At 39.6% G+C, this 16,162-nt stretch overlaps 1 protein-coding gene across 2 annotated transcripts in view; it reads right to left on the bottom strand.

Moving 5' to 3' along the window:
- Window positions 1-16,162, bottom strand: part of ALPK3 (alpha kinase 3) — an 88,335-nt gene that overhangs the window by 39,731 nt on the left and 32,442 nt on the right. Inside the window, exons 3-6 of one of the 2 annotated variants that reach the window (XM_072147706.1) lie at window positions 10,901-10,942; window positions 8,637-8,758; window positions 2,558-2,675; window positions 618-2,046 (exon numbers count right to left, since the gene is read on the bottom strand). In XM_072147706.1, the coding sequence (XP_072003807.1) occupies window positions 618-2,046; window positions 2,558-2,675; window positions 8,637-8,758; window positions 10,901-10,942 (1,711 nt within the window). The remainder of the gene's footprint in view (window positions 1-617; window positions 2,047-2,557; window positions 2,676-8,636; window positions 8,759-10,900; window positions 10,943-16,162) is intronic. The other variant, XM_072147707.1, reaches the window with a different exon arrangement.

The following is a 16,162-nucleotide window of genomic DNA, read 5'->3' as shown; positions in this document are numbered from 1 at the left end:
TAAATTATAGAGCAGATCCTATTCCCCTGTTGCTGGCTAGGACCTGCTCTATAATTTGGGGCCCAGACAGTTGGATTATGCACAGAGAGTTGGGGTGCACATCCTCTATGACACAAGGGCTGCAAACAGCGGCCCACAGGAATGTTGTTTGCGGCCTGTGGACTACACACGTGTGTAGTCATAATTTTCATGGAGTTCACTAAAAACCTTTTTGCAAGACATGAAATTTATAGAAATGGTTGTACTAAATGTTTTTAGAATAAAAACATTCATAAAAGGAGGGAGCCACATTTATGTAAATTAATGTACCCATATTTTGAAACTAATTTTCAATATTGTCAAAGCTCGATGAGATTATGTAAAAAGTGAAAGTGCCTTTTGTCTATTGTACGTCCATAAACAATGCGAGGTGGACACCTAAGTATCTCACATGACATTTTTTACATAAGAACATGGGCAGCGGCATTTGGAACAAACAGTAAAGATGTCATGATGGGCTGGCTATAGAACTGTTCCCACATATGAGTGTCTCATCTATAATTAGACACTGTCTGTGATCTTAGTCAAGATGGAAACTTTTTTATTTATGTGGCAAGCAAACAACAAAATAGACTTACTTCAATGGGGTCTTCTGAGGATATCATGTTCTTCTCTGAGCCTTGAAGTTCATGCCTTACTCCCAGACTTGTACTTTCATCCGTACTATCCTTTTGTGATTTGATCTCAGAAGGTAATTTAGAAGAAGGAACCAGCACTTCTGATTCCATTTTCTTGGGCTTTTGCTCATCAGTGGTACCCATTTTGCCAGAGGCAAGCATAGAAGAACCAGTTACATTATCTGCTACCGGTTTTGATGTTTCTAACTTTGGCTTAATGTCAAGGGCAACGTGATCAATTTTTGAAACTGGTTTATTTAAAGGAAATTCATTCTTTCTGCTTGTTGTTGGTGAAGGCTTTCGGCCAACAGATAGTTCTCTTTGTTCTTTTGAACGTCTCGGAGCTGCCTTTGGTAGTTTAATTTGTCCTTGCGATGGTGAAACTGCTGGCTTAACATCAGTGTGATCTTCAGTTTTTGTCTTCTTGACTTGGTCAAGAGGTAATATAACTTCAGGTTGTGATAGTGAATCATCAAAATACATATCCTTTATTGAAAAGTTTATATCATCCTTGCTTTGCAGATTACCTGGTTTTGGAATGGAAGAATCATCTGCCTTCTTACTAGGCATAATATTATCTTTTACTTTTTTAGGATCAGGTGTTTTTGCTGATTTATTCGGTGGGGTAGAAGTGGCAAATCTTTTATTAATTGAAATTGGTGGTGTCTGAACCTCCATCTTTTCTTCCACTGGTGTCTTGTTGACATCTTTACCAAATCGAGATTTCCTAGGAGAAGGACTTATGCCTTCTTGTTTCTTGGCAGTTCCCTGTTTTGTTTCTTCTTTTGTTGAGTCTGTTGTACTTAAATGCGGCTGCTCTTCTTTTTTCTTTTTCTTTGCATAGGATTCCTGTGGTGTAGATTTTTTTGTGATGACTTCTACTGTTTCATAGACATATGCAAGGAATTCTTTACCATTTTCCTCTATGTTTTCAGGTACAGTGTAACCATTTGTGGTCACTTCTTCTTTCTGCTCTTGTTCCATTACATGAAAGCCATTGACCACATTATGTGGTTGCTCTTTTGTGTTTGTCACTTCCTCTTGAAGTCTAGAATTAGGATCTGGAATATGAACCTTTATGGGTTCCTCTTTTTCTGTTGTTTCAGGTTCTACATCTCTATTTTCAGATGAGAATCTCCTCTTTCTTTGAATCCTTTCAGGACTCAGTGCCCTCAGTCTTTCACTTTCATCAAGATTTTCTTTAACTTTTCTTCTACTCTGCTCAATTTCACGCATTTTGGCTTCAGCTTTTCTCTTCAATTTTGCAAACCACCTTTGGTGAATTTTGTATTCAGTCATAGTTCCGACTTCTAGCACTCCAGAACATGACACAATACCTTTGTTATTTCTGGCTGATGCTTGATAAATAGCAGCATCTTCTTCACTGCACCTATAAAATAAATAAGTTAATTATGTGTACAAGAAATGTAACAAGGAATGTCATTTTTAGCTAGTGACAGATTCCAATAAACTATGCTTTGATGATCCTTTGTCATCATTCTAAATCATTTCAGTAGTTTATATAAGTTCAATTCACATTACCTGTGACATGTCAGCAGCATGTGAAGAGTCCCGGGGGAGGGGCATTTGTGGCCTGTGCCTCTTGCATTCTTTCTCTACTCCACACCAGGGATCTGGATGAGTGTGGAGGAGAGGAGACTGACACAAGCACACACAGACTGCAGCTGCCCCTCCCCCTGGACTCACCACAAGCTTCTGGTGGGGAACCAGGTAATGTGAATTGAGCATGTATAAACTATTGAAAGGATACAGAATTCTTATAAATGATTTTTTTAAAATCAGCATAGCATATACTATTGGAACCTCTCACCTGTTAAAAATGACCTTTCTGGTGACAGGTTTGCTTTAATCAGAAATGTATATTTTGTGTAAAAACATACTGGTAAATCTGCAAAGTGTGTCGCTTCCCGTTCCGTAAAATTTCATATTTTGGTAAACCACAATATCGATCCATTTCTTCATCATCTTTATACCATGTAACCTCAGGTTCTGGATATCCTGGGGAGAAACAAATTAATTCATCAATAGGTTACTGTTACCAGATGCAAATGGAAATGGTTAATTTCTAATGCTTAAAAGCAAATGTTCAATTTAAAATAAATGTCATGACCTCATGAAATACTACAATTTTTCTTCTTCTGGTTCACAATAAAAATGTCAGAATGAATGCATAATGCATACCGTACTTTGCACCTTCCTTTCAATCTTTCTGTCCTAATTCTCAGTTCTTTCAGCTTTATGCTAGTCCAAGAATAAGCTTGGATTAGCACAGTGGTCCCATGAATTATCACAGTTATGTCAGTTTTCCATTCTAAAAATGTTGCATCTGCAATTTGCGCCATATTTATAACTTATTGCAAACCCAGTCCACTTTTAACTTCTAGCAATTTTCTCCAGATTTGTCAAGGAACTGTTTGTGACTTTTTTACAAAAAAAAGTCACAAAACTCTCTCCAAACATTAACACCTCAAAATGAAACTCGATTTACGAACTGGTGGTTAGTGTCCCAAATTGCCCTTTTGCAAGCAGCTCTGTGCCTGCTAGTAAAATAAAAAAACCTTTATACTTACTTTGTTCCAATGCTTCCCACGCCTGCACATGCATGCGCTGTAATTACGGGGCTTGTGGAATGCAGTCAGGATGTACAGCTCCAGCTTCATTAAAGTACTGCATGGGGAGTACTCGAGGTGGGTCCACCGAACCTCATCAGACCCATATCTAGGTAAGTATGAAGGTTTTTAGTGGGAAGGAGCGACTTGCTAAAGGGCGATTTGGGACCACCAATCTATAAAGAATTGTGGGTAGTTTAGTGTCCCAAATTGCCTTGACATGTCCTCTTTAAATAAACCACATTTATCAAGCTGCCTAAAAGAGCCACTGCAAAACACTGGAGGAAGAGGCCTGCCCAATGATGAATCTGGCTGATTGTGTTACAGTATATTAGTTTAAAGAGAACCTGTCACATGGAAAATGTAGGCAACATGTTATAGAGAAGGAGGACTTGAGCAAGGTGTTATATAGTGGGAAAATATTCAGTAGCATTCAGTCAAAAAGGGACTGTGTACCAGTTTTGGAGTACAAGCCCTAAAATAATTATAACACCAGGCATTGCAACTGTTATGTCCTTTACATCATCTGACATTTGTACACTGTGTAACCCGGCAAGCAGATACATCAGGGGGCTGGAGCCTCTTGATGTATCTGGATGGGCAGGATATTCATCAAACACTGGCACTCCAGATGTCCTATCACCAATTTACAGATTTCCTTGCGTGCAGAATTATAGAAGGGAGGGGGATAGGACCACCTCCTTGACTTCGCAACATAGAGCAAAGAAACCATATAAAAAAATAACAACATAATGATAGGTTCCTTGGGTTTGTATTTTAGTTGAACAGTCTGAACTGTATATTTTATAATTGAAGCTTCAGACAAAAAATTTGCTGTAATGAGACCAAGGATTATCAATAAAGCTTCATTACAGACACCTTACCGCTGATCTTTGCAGTCTGGAACTAAAGTAAAGCATCCAGAGAGCTTCACCAGAGGTCACAGTCGCCAGAGGGGTCCATCTGTAACTTGGGGTTGTCTGTAAGTCCTTAAGTAGAGGACCGCCTGTAGTTCTATTCTTGTACATAGTGGGCAGTAATATAGTAGTTCTATTCTTGTACATGGCGGGCAGTAATATAGTAGTTATATTCTTGTACACAGGGGCAGTATTATAGTAGTTATATTCTTGTACATAGGGGGCAGTAATATAGTAGTTCTATTCTTGTACATGGCGGGCAGTAATATAGTAGTTTTATTCTTGTACACAGGGGGCAGTATTATAGTAGTTATATTCCTGTACTTAGGAGGAAGTATTATATTAGTTATATTCTTGTACATAGGGGGCAGTATTATAGTAGTTATATCCTTGTCCATAGGGGGCAGTATTATTGTAGTTATGTTCCTTTACATAGGGGGGGAGTATTAAATTACTTATATTTTTGTACATAGGGGTTAGTCTTAAAGTAGTTATATTTTTGTGCATAGTGGGCAGTATAATAGTATAGGGCGGCATTTCAGTTTTCACCTAGGGGAGCAAAAATCTTAGAATCGGCCCTGTGCAGCAGATAATAAGTAAGAATAACTGTAATGCTGCAGGTAGAACACAGTACTGGGGTCTATCAGAGCCCCTGCATTCAGGCAGTTATTCACAATTACCTGCTGCATGGGTTGAGACAATTTCCATCATCATTATAATTGTCTTTATTGTAGTGTACTCTGGGGTCTATATTGCTTATTGTACAACTGCTGCTTATGCAGTAGTGGTTTCTGGGGGGAATTTTCAGTGGTTTTTGGCACATCTAGGTTTCTGGTTAATAGTGTGCCCCCCATAAGGGTAGCGGTATGACAATGCGGCCCTCGGACCCAAAAAGCTGGTGCACCCCTGCTCTACTGTCAGTGTCTGCCACTTTACTGAGTATAATCTGAACATGCTCTGTGATCTGTGCTTAGGTTATTATGGGGTGAGAAGAAGGTGAAGGTGTGTCTAGTTCCCATTGTAAATCTCACAAAATAGAAAGTTTATTATACCTATTATATCAACTACTGGAATCTTTGATTCTTTTAATCCTTTTAGAAGAATTCTTTGTCACGGTAATACATTGTTTACTTTTACTATGCATTTTACTACTGAAAGCTTCTTCTGAGACAAACAACAATTTTTATGCAAAAAAAATTAATTCTGCCATTTTCCAAGCAGTAAATGTAACATTGTGGCTTTATTATGCAGAGTTTTATTGATTGCAATGATATAAACAATTGAGTCAACCATATTAGTATCATTGTTTAGGCCAGTGACTGGTAACAGTGTTCAGTATGACCAAAGTATGTGGACTGTGCCCGTTACAGCCAATTGTGTACAAAAAGTAGCAGAAATACTAGCGTGACATGAATTACATAAGTATTCTTTTGGGGGGTTTTTTGTTGCCAAACTACATCTCAAGATTTCCCTGATATCCTCCAGCTGTCAGGGCAATATTCTGTAGTTTTTCAACATTTTGTAAGCCACAGGTTGAAGACCACTGGTCTATAATAATGGTATGACCTTTAAGTGCAATGATAGCAGAAACTATGATGTAGGTGGAAATTGTTAATGAAAATAGTTACCAGCAAAGGGAAACATTGTCAGGAGATGAAGCCACAACTAATTATATGAAAACAAAAGTGACAGAACAAAGTAATGGGTAACATGAAAAGCTAAGACCCAAATAGGTCCATGTGTTTGTCAGAACAGGGAGCAAGTGCCAAGCTTCTCCTGTGGATAGTTTATCTTTGGACGTCAGTGTTTGAAATCTGATCTATTACCACTTCACACCAGCTTTAAAATCCCTTCTTTACCCGTTCTAACCAGCAGCGCAATGATTGCATCACTGCATTCTCAGAAGATTCATTTCATTGTCTCCATCTTTATAATCTTTGCTAAGCGGCTATTATCTTACCAGGAACTATGGGACTTATCTATATACGTATAAAAACAAGATTTAGTCATGAACTATCATTGCCAAGTGGTAAATGAGCTGATGGTCACACTTCACATAATATATAATAATATATAATAAATGTATTTTATAAAGAATAAGTCATTCTTTATATTAGTCACCCCAATCCCACTACTAAAAAGTGTGCGAGTTTTATTCCAAATAAATTTTTTTCCCAAAATGAGCAGCACTTTTAACAAAACAACAATTTCAAATTCTTAATAACAAGGAAATATTCCATGTATATACTCGTGTTTAAGCCGAGTTTTTCAGCACAAAAAATGTGCTGAAAAACGTCCCCTCGGCTTATACACGAGTCAATACTTAATATATATATTTAAAAAATAATAAACTTATATACTCACCCTCCGGTGGCCCCGACGTGCAGCGCTGCTCCCCCGATGTCCGCGTGGGTCCTCTTCTGGCTTCCGCGCCCGTCTTCTTGCTTCTCTAACTTCGTGCCGGGCGCCACCATGTTTTTCTTCCAGGTGGCGCCTAGTATGACGTCAGCAGCTACGCGTCATACTAGGCGCCGTCAAGGGAGAACAATGGTGGCGCCCGGCACGAAGTTAGAGAAGCAAGAAGACGGGCACGGAAGCCAGCAGAGGACCCGCGCGTATATCGGGGGAGCAGCGCTGCATGTCGGGGCCACCGGAGGGTGAGTATATAAGTTTTTTTTTTTTTTTTTTTAACGCTGGGCAGGCTGTATACTACTGTGGGCAAGCTGTATACTACTGGGGGCAGGCTGAGCTGTGCTGTATACTATTGGAGGCTGTGCTGTATACTACTGGGGGCAGTGCTGTATACTACTGGGGGCAGTGCTGTATACTACTGGGGGCTGTGCTGTATACTACTGGGAGCTGTGCTGTATACTACTGGGGGCAGTGATGTATACTACTGGGGGCAGGCTGGCTACATACTGGGGGGGGTCTGTGACCAATGCATTTCCCTACCTCGGCTTATACTCGAGTCAATAGGTTTTCCCAGTTTTTGATGGTAAAATAAGGGGTCTCGGCTTATACTTGGGTTGGCTTATACTCGAGTATATACGGTAATCGAACTTGCCCCAATATCACCTGTGTGAGACAGACAATGACCACTTAAAGCCCATCATTTCTATAATTTGCTGCTGATTTCTCATATTACTGTGGGGGAATTCTAATCCATTACAGACACACTCATAGGTCTGAGTTCCTGCCACTGCATGTTGTCTGAGTTCAAGTAAGGACTTTGACTAGACCAGTCCAAAAAAATGTCCCACCAATGTTTTTGTGTTTTGTATCATACATACCTACAATTCATAAGCAGATTATATTACAGTTGTCAGGCTGTTGGTATAATGTATTTACAATGGAAATGTGTAATTAGACACAGTTGAATGTTCATTGTCCATAGAGTTCCAAGATATCTGTTGTTACAGTTAGGATTGAATCCAACCAGTCAAATCTGTCTATTGATGGTGTTTGCAAGACCTAAACATTAACATTCTTTTTATCCTGAATTACTAAAGTATCAAAACATACCAACAAATTTATAAATATACTAATCCCTACATAGTATGTCATTATTTTCATCTTTACAGTCCAAGCCCAGGATGGCCATATAGGCACCCCCTGAAGAAGCGTGGGCGAAACGCGCATTGGGGAGTCTGAGAGGTAACCATAGACCGCGTGATATGGGTAGGATATGGGTGATATGGGTAGGACACCAGTCTTTTATTTGTGAACTTTATTTTTAGGTGCACATCTTATGTTTACCCTTGACATACACGGCTGTGTAAATAACATTGATGTGTCACCTAAAGGAATGAGTAGTATACCCTTCAATGTGGTCATGTGGTTTTGTCCTGTCGGACTTATTGTTTGGAATTCCTCTGTCACATTAATTACTTCATGACAATACAATTTTGTGTTGTTTTATGCATTAAATAAAGATATAGATTTTTTTGGTTTTACTAAAGAACGTTGTAACGCCGCTTTTTGTGGTAGTATATTCACTATAGTGTAGTAGTTCTACACTCTGAATGTGGAGGGCTATATGCCGAGTCCCTAATTTCAGCAATATGAAGATAAGGTATTTAATGGCCATATAGTTAGTGACCAGGGCCCTTTATGCAAATATTTGGTAAAAGGCAAGTACTGCCATGAAATAAAAAAATGAATCTATAAAACAATGTAATTTATGTCCTACATGTTTCCTGCTGGTCACAGTCCATATACGTTGGCCATATTGAACACTGTTGTCAATCACTGGCCTAAACAGTTTATGACAGGGTTATGATAATACTATGGTTGACTCAATTGTTTATTGCATTGCAATCAATAATGTAAAAAAAGGCGCCATAGGTTTAACATACAGGGGGAAATACCTTTTAATGGAGCAGGATTTTATGTTAAATAATGTAAATAAATAAATTCATGCACACACTTCTTACCTGTTACCATACAGATAAACTTTGCATCTGATCCCTCTGACACAGCCCTGGGTTTCAATGTTGTCTCAAAACAGGGTTGTGTCTCTTCAGTCAGTTGGGATATTATATTGCAGAATGTTGTCCTGATAATAAGACATACATGTATCAAAAATAAAACACACACAATAATACTAACATGGAACCAAAAGCGTGTCTCAAAGGGTGTCAACTACAGAAAATGTAAAACTTTATAATATGTAAAAGAAAAAAAAAACTATGTCAGCTGAGGTTGTTTTACAGGATATTGATACCCAATTCTCTGCAATTTGAAAGTAGTTGAAAGCATTGATGAAATTCTGACGTTATAGCATTATCAGTCCTGTATAGCAGCATACACATAGGGGTTCTTTTATCTTTATTAGTATTCCATTTGCCTAGCAAAGTTCATTGCAACAGAGACTTTTAGTGTTGTGCCTGATGTTTCTTTAGAATCCAGATGTAATGCCACAAATTACATTTAAAAAGTTGCAATTTTGGTGCAAATCAACTCCAGGCATAATAAAATATTTAGAAGAGGGGGAAGAAGAATTTGTGGCTTTTGTTAGTTTTTAAAATTAGAGTTACAAAAAGCCAACAGACTAATATGCCTGATATACCACCCTCTTAGATACTTTAAATAAGTCCAAAACCCAGAAAAACAAAAAAAGAAAGGTATAAATGTCTAGTCTAAAGATAAATTACCCCCATTTACTACATCAAGCTACAGAGAACAGCTTTGTAACTAGGCCTGTAATAGAGCATATCAGATAGGATTCTTGAGGCACTTGAAATACATAGGTACAGATTTAAGAAAAGTGTGGTAAGGTAAGACAGTGCGAAGTTAGACTAGACAGTGTTATACTGCAGAAGACTCATATACATGTTTGATGCTGGATGATAAATCTGTCACAGTATAAGACTGTCTTGTCGTCTGCTCTAAGACTCATCCTGCTCCCCGTTTCCTCTCCTTGTGTCTGCCAGTGAGATGGACTGTGAAAAAGAGGCACAGTGGGTGATGCTATTAGGACGGACCCAATGAGTGAGAAACAGGAAGTTGTGTATATATGCAGAGGGCAGCATGGTGAGAACAGGGAAATGCTCAAGATCTCAGAAACAGGAACATACACATGTAGAGACTAATGGTGACCAACCCCATTAAGACCATGATAAACCAGGGACACTTACACTTATATTTGTTACCTATGGCCTCCTTCCTTCTAAAGTCAACTTTTAAAAGCTGAGTTTTAATGGCTCTCAGAGTGTTACCAGAGACCCTCCATGTTGTAGCTTCACAGGCTGTTACACCATGCAGTAATATGTGCCCCCTCTTCATGCTCCTTCACCACTTCCCTCCCCTTCTGCCTGCTATGATCTAGTGGCAGCAATGACTTCTAGCACACAGTGCGAGGGGGGAAGTGCAATCGTCCTCCTTCTTATTACTCTGAAATCTCTGCTGAATTCCATCTTGCAAGCAAATTCTTTTATAAATTCTAAAAGGATTAATGGGACTCTCTCACCATGATTTAAGTTCCCAGTTTAACTGTAATATAGGGCTATGTTCACAAATACCACACATCCCTTTGTTTTTATTGTTCAACTTCTAATTCCATTATAAAACTTTACTTTAAAAATATGCAAATTAGCATTGCTTTAGCAGAGCACCTCTGGGACACATCTTGCTGGAAGTTTGAGAGAAGGCGATGGGTGGGGCAGTGTAACTGGGGGAATTGTTATTGCTGTGGAGCTGGAGCCCTGAGGTGAAATGTGTTCACTTACAATATCAGGATTTGCTGTATTGGATAGTATTATTAAAATACATTTTTGTAAGTGCAATAAAGAAAGAGTTTTAAAGTTCCATTCTGGTTTTGGAAGACATTTTTTGTCTATTGCAGCTCTGAGGTGCTCTGCTAAAGGGAGGGGAAGTGCACATTAGCATAATTTGCATATTTTTGCTTCCTAAGTTATAGGTGGCATGTGTGGGCATAGCTCTTCATAACATATCAGTTAGTTCAGGTAGGTAAATATCATTTAACGACCAGAAACAGTCATCATGGACAACGGACTACTGATTTCTGCAAAGTTTGTTGAAAGATGAGGTATACATTAAATATGGACCCATAATGCCAGTGTGAATCCAACCATAAATTGTTCCTCAGAAAATATATTTGGAGTTCATGTCACATGCAAGAAAACTTTGATCTAATAGATATGTATGAAATATACAAAACAAGACATAAGAGCATTACCTTGCAGACGTGTAACGAGAATATCGACTGACACTGGATCGGCTGCAGCAAGCGTAAACCGCCACATTTAGGAGACATTTAAGCAGAGAAGCATTAGTGGATATGAAGACAATTTAGTAAATTAGATATCTGCTGGTTCCGAAGCACAAATAACAGAACATACCATTTAGCCATGCCATCATATCACAAAGGAATGAGGATCTCACTGCATGAGCACAATGCACACCTGATGTTCATATCCTTCTAATGGATATGACAGAATAAGAACAGGGAATTTAAATTGGATGTTTCTCCCCCTGCACCAGCCCCGGCTCTTTGCACTATTTATTAAATGCCAATCAGTGTTCCTGAGCATTCAGTGTACTGTGTAAGTGTACTTACTTTTTACATTCTTGACTTTACTGTCAGGTGATTGGTGTCAAGCTGCAGCCCAGAATATCCTCCTGACTATAGAGAACCTAATTAACATATCAGGCTGCTGGAAATAATGGCACTGACTTCTCAGGAATGGTGGAGGCTAGAGAAAAAAATTCCAACAGCTCCAGAATCAGTGCAATGGACCTATGGATCGTAACCATATACAGGCGGTCCCATACTTAAGAACACCCGACTTACAGACGATCCCTAGTTAAAGACGGACCCCTCTGCCCACTGTGACCTATGGCGAAGCTCTCTGGATGCTTTCCTTTAGTCCCAGACTGCAATGATCAGCTGTAAGGTCTCTGTAATGAAGCTTTATTGATAATCCTTGGTCTCATTACAGCAAAAAAAATGTCAATTCCTATTGTCACTAGGACAAAAAAAAAATTGTATGGATCTACAATTATAAAATATACAGTTTCGACTTACATACAAATTCAACTTAAGCACAAACCTCTGGAACATATCTTGTATGTTACCCGGGGACTGCATGTAATTACTTTTTTGATACATTGCACAAAAATGCGCAGAACTGAGCCGAACAATAGCTTTTCAAATCCATATTTGCTAAGTTTGTTTGGTAATTTATTGATGACAGTTGTATTTAGCAGTTGTCTGATATTTGCTACATGACTGCTTTTTGGGTTACGAGGAGATTTCTAAAAAGAAATCAACCATCTCATTTGAGCTGTATAAATCATTACTGTTGACTGGTAACTCTCAGCGGCAGGATTGTAGCCACATGTTTATATAGAGCTCTGCTTCTCTACTGTACTTATAAAATAAAGTTTTTAATTGATGTAAACTAAGCAGAAGTGCTTTGGGGGAATTACCAGAGCCCCAGGTTCCCTGGCTATCCCCAATAAAGAAAAGAACCAGTTTGGAGCATCAGTTTTAAGGGGCAATAGTGGATGCTTCCACCATGTATTCAAACAACGTTTCACCTTCTCAATGAAGGCATTTTCAAGCATGAAAATGCATGACAATGCCTTCATTGAGATGGGGAAACGTTGCTGGTGGAACAAAAAGACACATTCTTTGGATTGTTGTTCATCGCTATGTATTATTTTTTATTAATTTTTTACACGCACCAAAACAGCTATACCCTACCTGCCAGCATATGAAATTGATATGCGTTGGTAACAATAGGGTGTTTAAGAGGATCTTTTGAAACCTTCACCAATTCATGCTCTTTGCACCTTTTCATGGGTATCTGCTTTAATCTGATGATTCCACTGCAGTTGGCATTTTTCTCTTTAGCTCTCACTTTCCCTGAGAATTCTGTGTAGTTAGATTTGGTAGCCATAACTCTCTTTACTATCATGTGGGTGCTGAGTGATGGAAAGATGCCATTCTCCCTTGTTTCACATCTTCTTTCGACAAAGTTTACAGTACATTAAAATGTTTGTCCTGGTCAGTGAAAAGACTGTCTACACTACAAACTTTAACTTTCTACGAAGCACACCACCATACATTGTGCAGAAACGGGTCTTGATATTTCATTTCAATCACTAAAAACCAACCTGAAAAGGAGTTCAATATTATAAATGGAATACCCCTTTAAATAAAGCAATTTCAATTTATTGACACATTGACAGTGATCTTTCACATAGCAATCTAATAGCGATAGAAGGATGAAGGCCTTCTCACTTCATCAGTATGATTTATATTATAGATCACTGAGGTCTCAAGACTAGAATCTGGAAGAGGTAAGGGGAGATGTTCACCCAGGAAGAGAGACGTATAGCAATGAAAATAAAGTATGGGACGTTCTCTAGAGCTTGGACTTAATTTGTAGTGTAACCTATCCCATTACTTGGCTCTATTACAAGTTTCTTCTCTTCTCTTTTAGCTGCCAGGCCTGACAGAACACTTGCTATTTCTAAATCTTTCACCTTAGGTAACCAAAGACACTGTTAACTTTACCATAAGCATGTGTTTAACAGCTTCTAAAGCAAACCACTGTGATAAAATAAGACTGAAATACCTCAGTAGATGATACAGCATTGGCATGGAAATATACATTTCACTATTAACTATTGGTTTGCATTTATTAGAGCTTGTACCTGTTGGATTATAGACTAAAACTGATAGCATTAGTAATTAAGCATTAGAAGATTACAAAATACCTATAATATATGCCTATATATAAGTCTTTTTCTCCCTATATATCTGAATATTCCTGAGGGACAAGTAAATGCATCACAGCAAGCAGTGCACACATTGACCCTCCATCTCGTGTATAGACATACCCTCTCTCCTCTGGACTAGGAGCAGTTGTTCCCATGTGACAGTCGACAGATACTTGGAATCTGTCGCTTACCATAGTCAACACAGCTCAGAACTCCAATATAATTTTAGGCATTGACATATGACTACAAAGAACTTGTATTATTAGTCGATAGTTTAGTATTTGTACATATAGGTGCCAACATCTGCATATACTTGTGCATTCTTAAACTGTTTGTGAAATTTAGCAGTCAACAATAGGGTTATTAGTCACTCCTGATCTTAGTGATACATTAAAGGGGTTGGCCACTTTACCTCATGATTTTATTTTGTAATATGTGTGCAAGTGTGGGGACAAGATATCAGGCAATTTACCACTACACATCTATGAAAAGTTCTGCTCTGATTTCTTGATGTGTAAAGTGAAGCCTCCTGTCTTTTACCTCATCAGCCAGACATTCCCGATCATAAAATCTCTAACTATTAGAGATGAGCGAACATACTCGTCCGAGCTTGATGCTCGTTCGAGCATTAGCGTACTCGAAACTGCTCGTTGCTCGGACGAATACTTCGCCCGCTCGAGAAAATGGCAGCTCCCGCCGTTTTGCTTTTTGGCGGCCAGAAACAGAGCCAATCACAAGCCAGGAGACTCTGCACTCCACCCAGCATGACGTGGTACCCTTACACGTCGATAGCAGTGGTTGGCTGGCCAGATCAGGTGACCCTGGGATAGACTAGCCGCTGCCCGCGCTGCTCGGATCATTCTGTGTCTGGATGCCGCTAGGGAGAGAGCTGCTGCTGGTCAGGGAAAGCGTTAGGGTGTTCTATTAGCTTACTGTTAGGCAGGAGTGATTCTACAAGAACCCAACAGCCCTTCTTAGGGCTACAATAACGTTATACTTTTTTTTTTTTTATTTGCAGCTAGTACCATATTGTGAGGAATTTGCAGGGGGACTTGCTACCGTTGTGTTTAGCTCTTAGTGACACACATATCCACCTCAAACACCAAAGTGGGAAAATTTATTAGGGGTTTGATTTCAATTAGGCACAGTCTGCCATTTACTTTTTATTTTACGTTTATTTTTTCATAACTCAGCGTCATCTCATCTGGCATAGCAGTGTGCTTTCATACTTGGCTAGAAAATAGCCATAGGAGAATCCAAAAGGCTTACTTACGCCTACAATAGCGTTATATATTTTATTTCTAGTTGATCTGCTGGTGGCTGTCCTTGCTGCAGTGCATCTACTACCAAATTGTGAGGAATTTGTAGTGAGACTTGCGACCGCTGTGTTTAGCGCTTAGTGACGCACATATCCATCGCAAAGACCGAAGTGGGAAAATTTATTAGGGGTTGGATTTCAATTAGGCACAGTCTGCCAGTTTCTTTTTATTTTACGTTTATTTTTTCATAACTCAGCGTCATCTCATCAGTGTGCTTTCATACTTGGCTAGAAAATAGTCAAAGGAGAATCCAAACGGCTTACTTACGCCTACAATAGCGTTATATATATTTTATTTCTGGTTGATCTGCTGGTGGCTGTCCTTGCTGCAGTGCATCTACTACCAAATTGTGAGGAATTTGTAGTGAGACTTGCGACCGCTGTGTTTAGCGCTTAGTGACGCACATATCCATCGCAAAGACCGAAGTGGGAAAATTTATTAGGGGTTGGATTTCAATTAGGCACAGTCTGCCATTTCCTTTTTATTTTACGTTTATTTTTTCATAACTCAGCGTCATCTCATCTGGCATAGCAGTGTGCTTTCATACTTGGCTAGAAAATAGCCATAGCAATAGGATAGCATCGTTTGGTTTTAAAAACTAAAAAACACAAAAAAAAAAAAAAACACAAAAAAACACAAAAAAACACAAAAAAAAGTTTAAAAAAAATTAAAGTTATAACTTTCATTTTCAAAATGTTTAACCCGAGGGCTAGGGGTAGAGGACGAGGGCGGGGACGTGGGCGTCCAACTACTGCAGGGGTCAGAGGCCGTGGTCCTGGGCAGAGTGAGACACCACCTGCTGATGAGGGAGCAGGGGAACGCCGCAGAGCTACACTCCCTAGGTTCATGTCTGAAGTTACTGGGACTCGTGGTAGAGCACTGTTGAGGCCAGAACAGTGCGAACAGGTGATGTCGTGGATTGCCGACAATGCTTCGAGCAATTTGTCCACCAGTCAGTCTTCCACGCAGTCCACCCATGTCACCGAAATCGGCACTCCTCCAGCTCCTGCACCTCAGCCTCCTCCCCCCCAGTCTGCCCCCTCCCATGAAAATTTGGCATTTGAACCGGCATACTCTGAGGAACTGTTTTCTGGACCCTTCCCACAGTCACAAACCACTTGTCCGGTTGCTGCTGAGCAATTTTCCTGATGCCCAGGTTTTCCACCAGTCGCAGTCTGTGGGTGATGATGACCTTCTTGACGTAGTGGAAGAAGTGTGTAAAGAGGTGTCCGACGATGAGGAGACACGGTTGTCAGACAGTGGGGAAGTTGTTGTCAGGGCAGGAAGTCCGAGGGGGGAGCAGACTGAGGGATCGGAAGATGATGAGGTGACAGACCCAAGCTGGGTTGAGAGGCCGGGTGAACACAGTGCTTCTGAGACGGAGGAGAGTC

The sequence above is a fragment of the Engystomops pustulosus genome, chromosome 4 (assembly GCF_040894005.1).
Source record: "Engystomops pustulosus chromosome 4, aEngPut4.maternal, whole genome shotgun sequence".
In the NCBI taxonomy this organism is placed as follows: Eukaryota; Metazoa; Chordata; class Amphibia; order Anura; family Leptodactylidae; genus Engystomops; species Engystomops pustulosus.
This window is presented reverse-complemented; position numbering and strand designations above follow the sequence as displayed.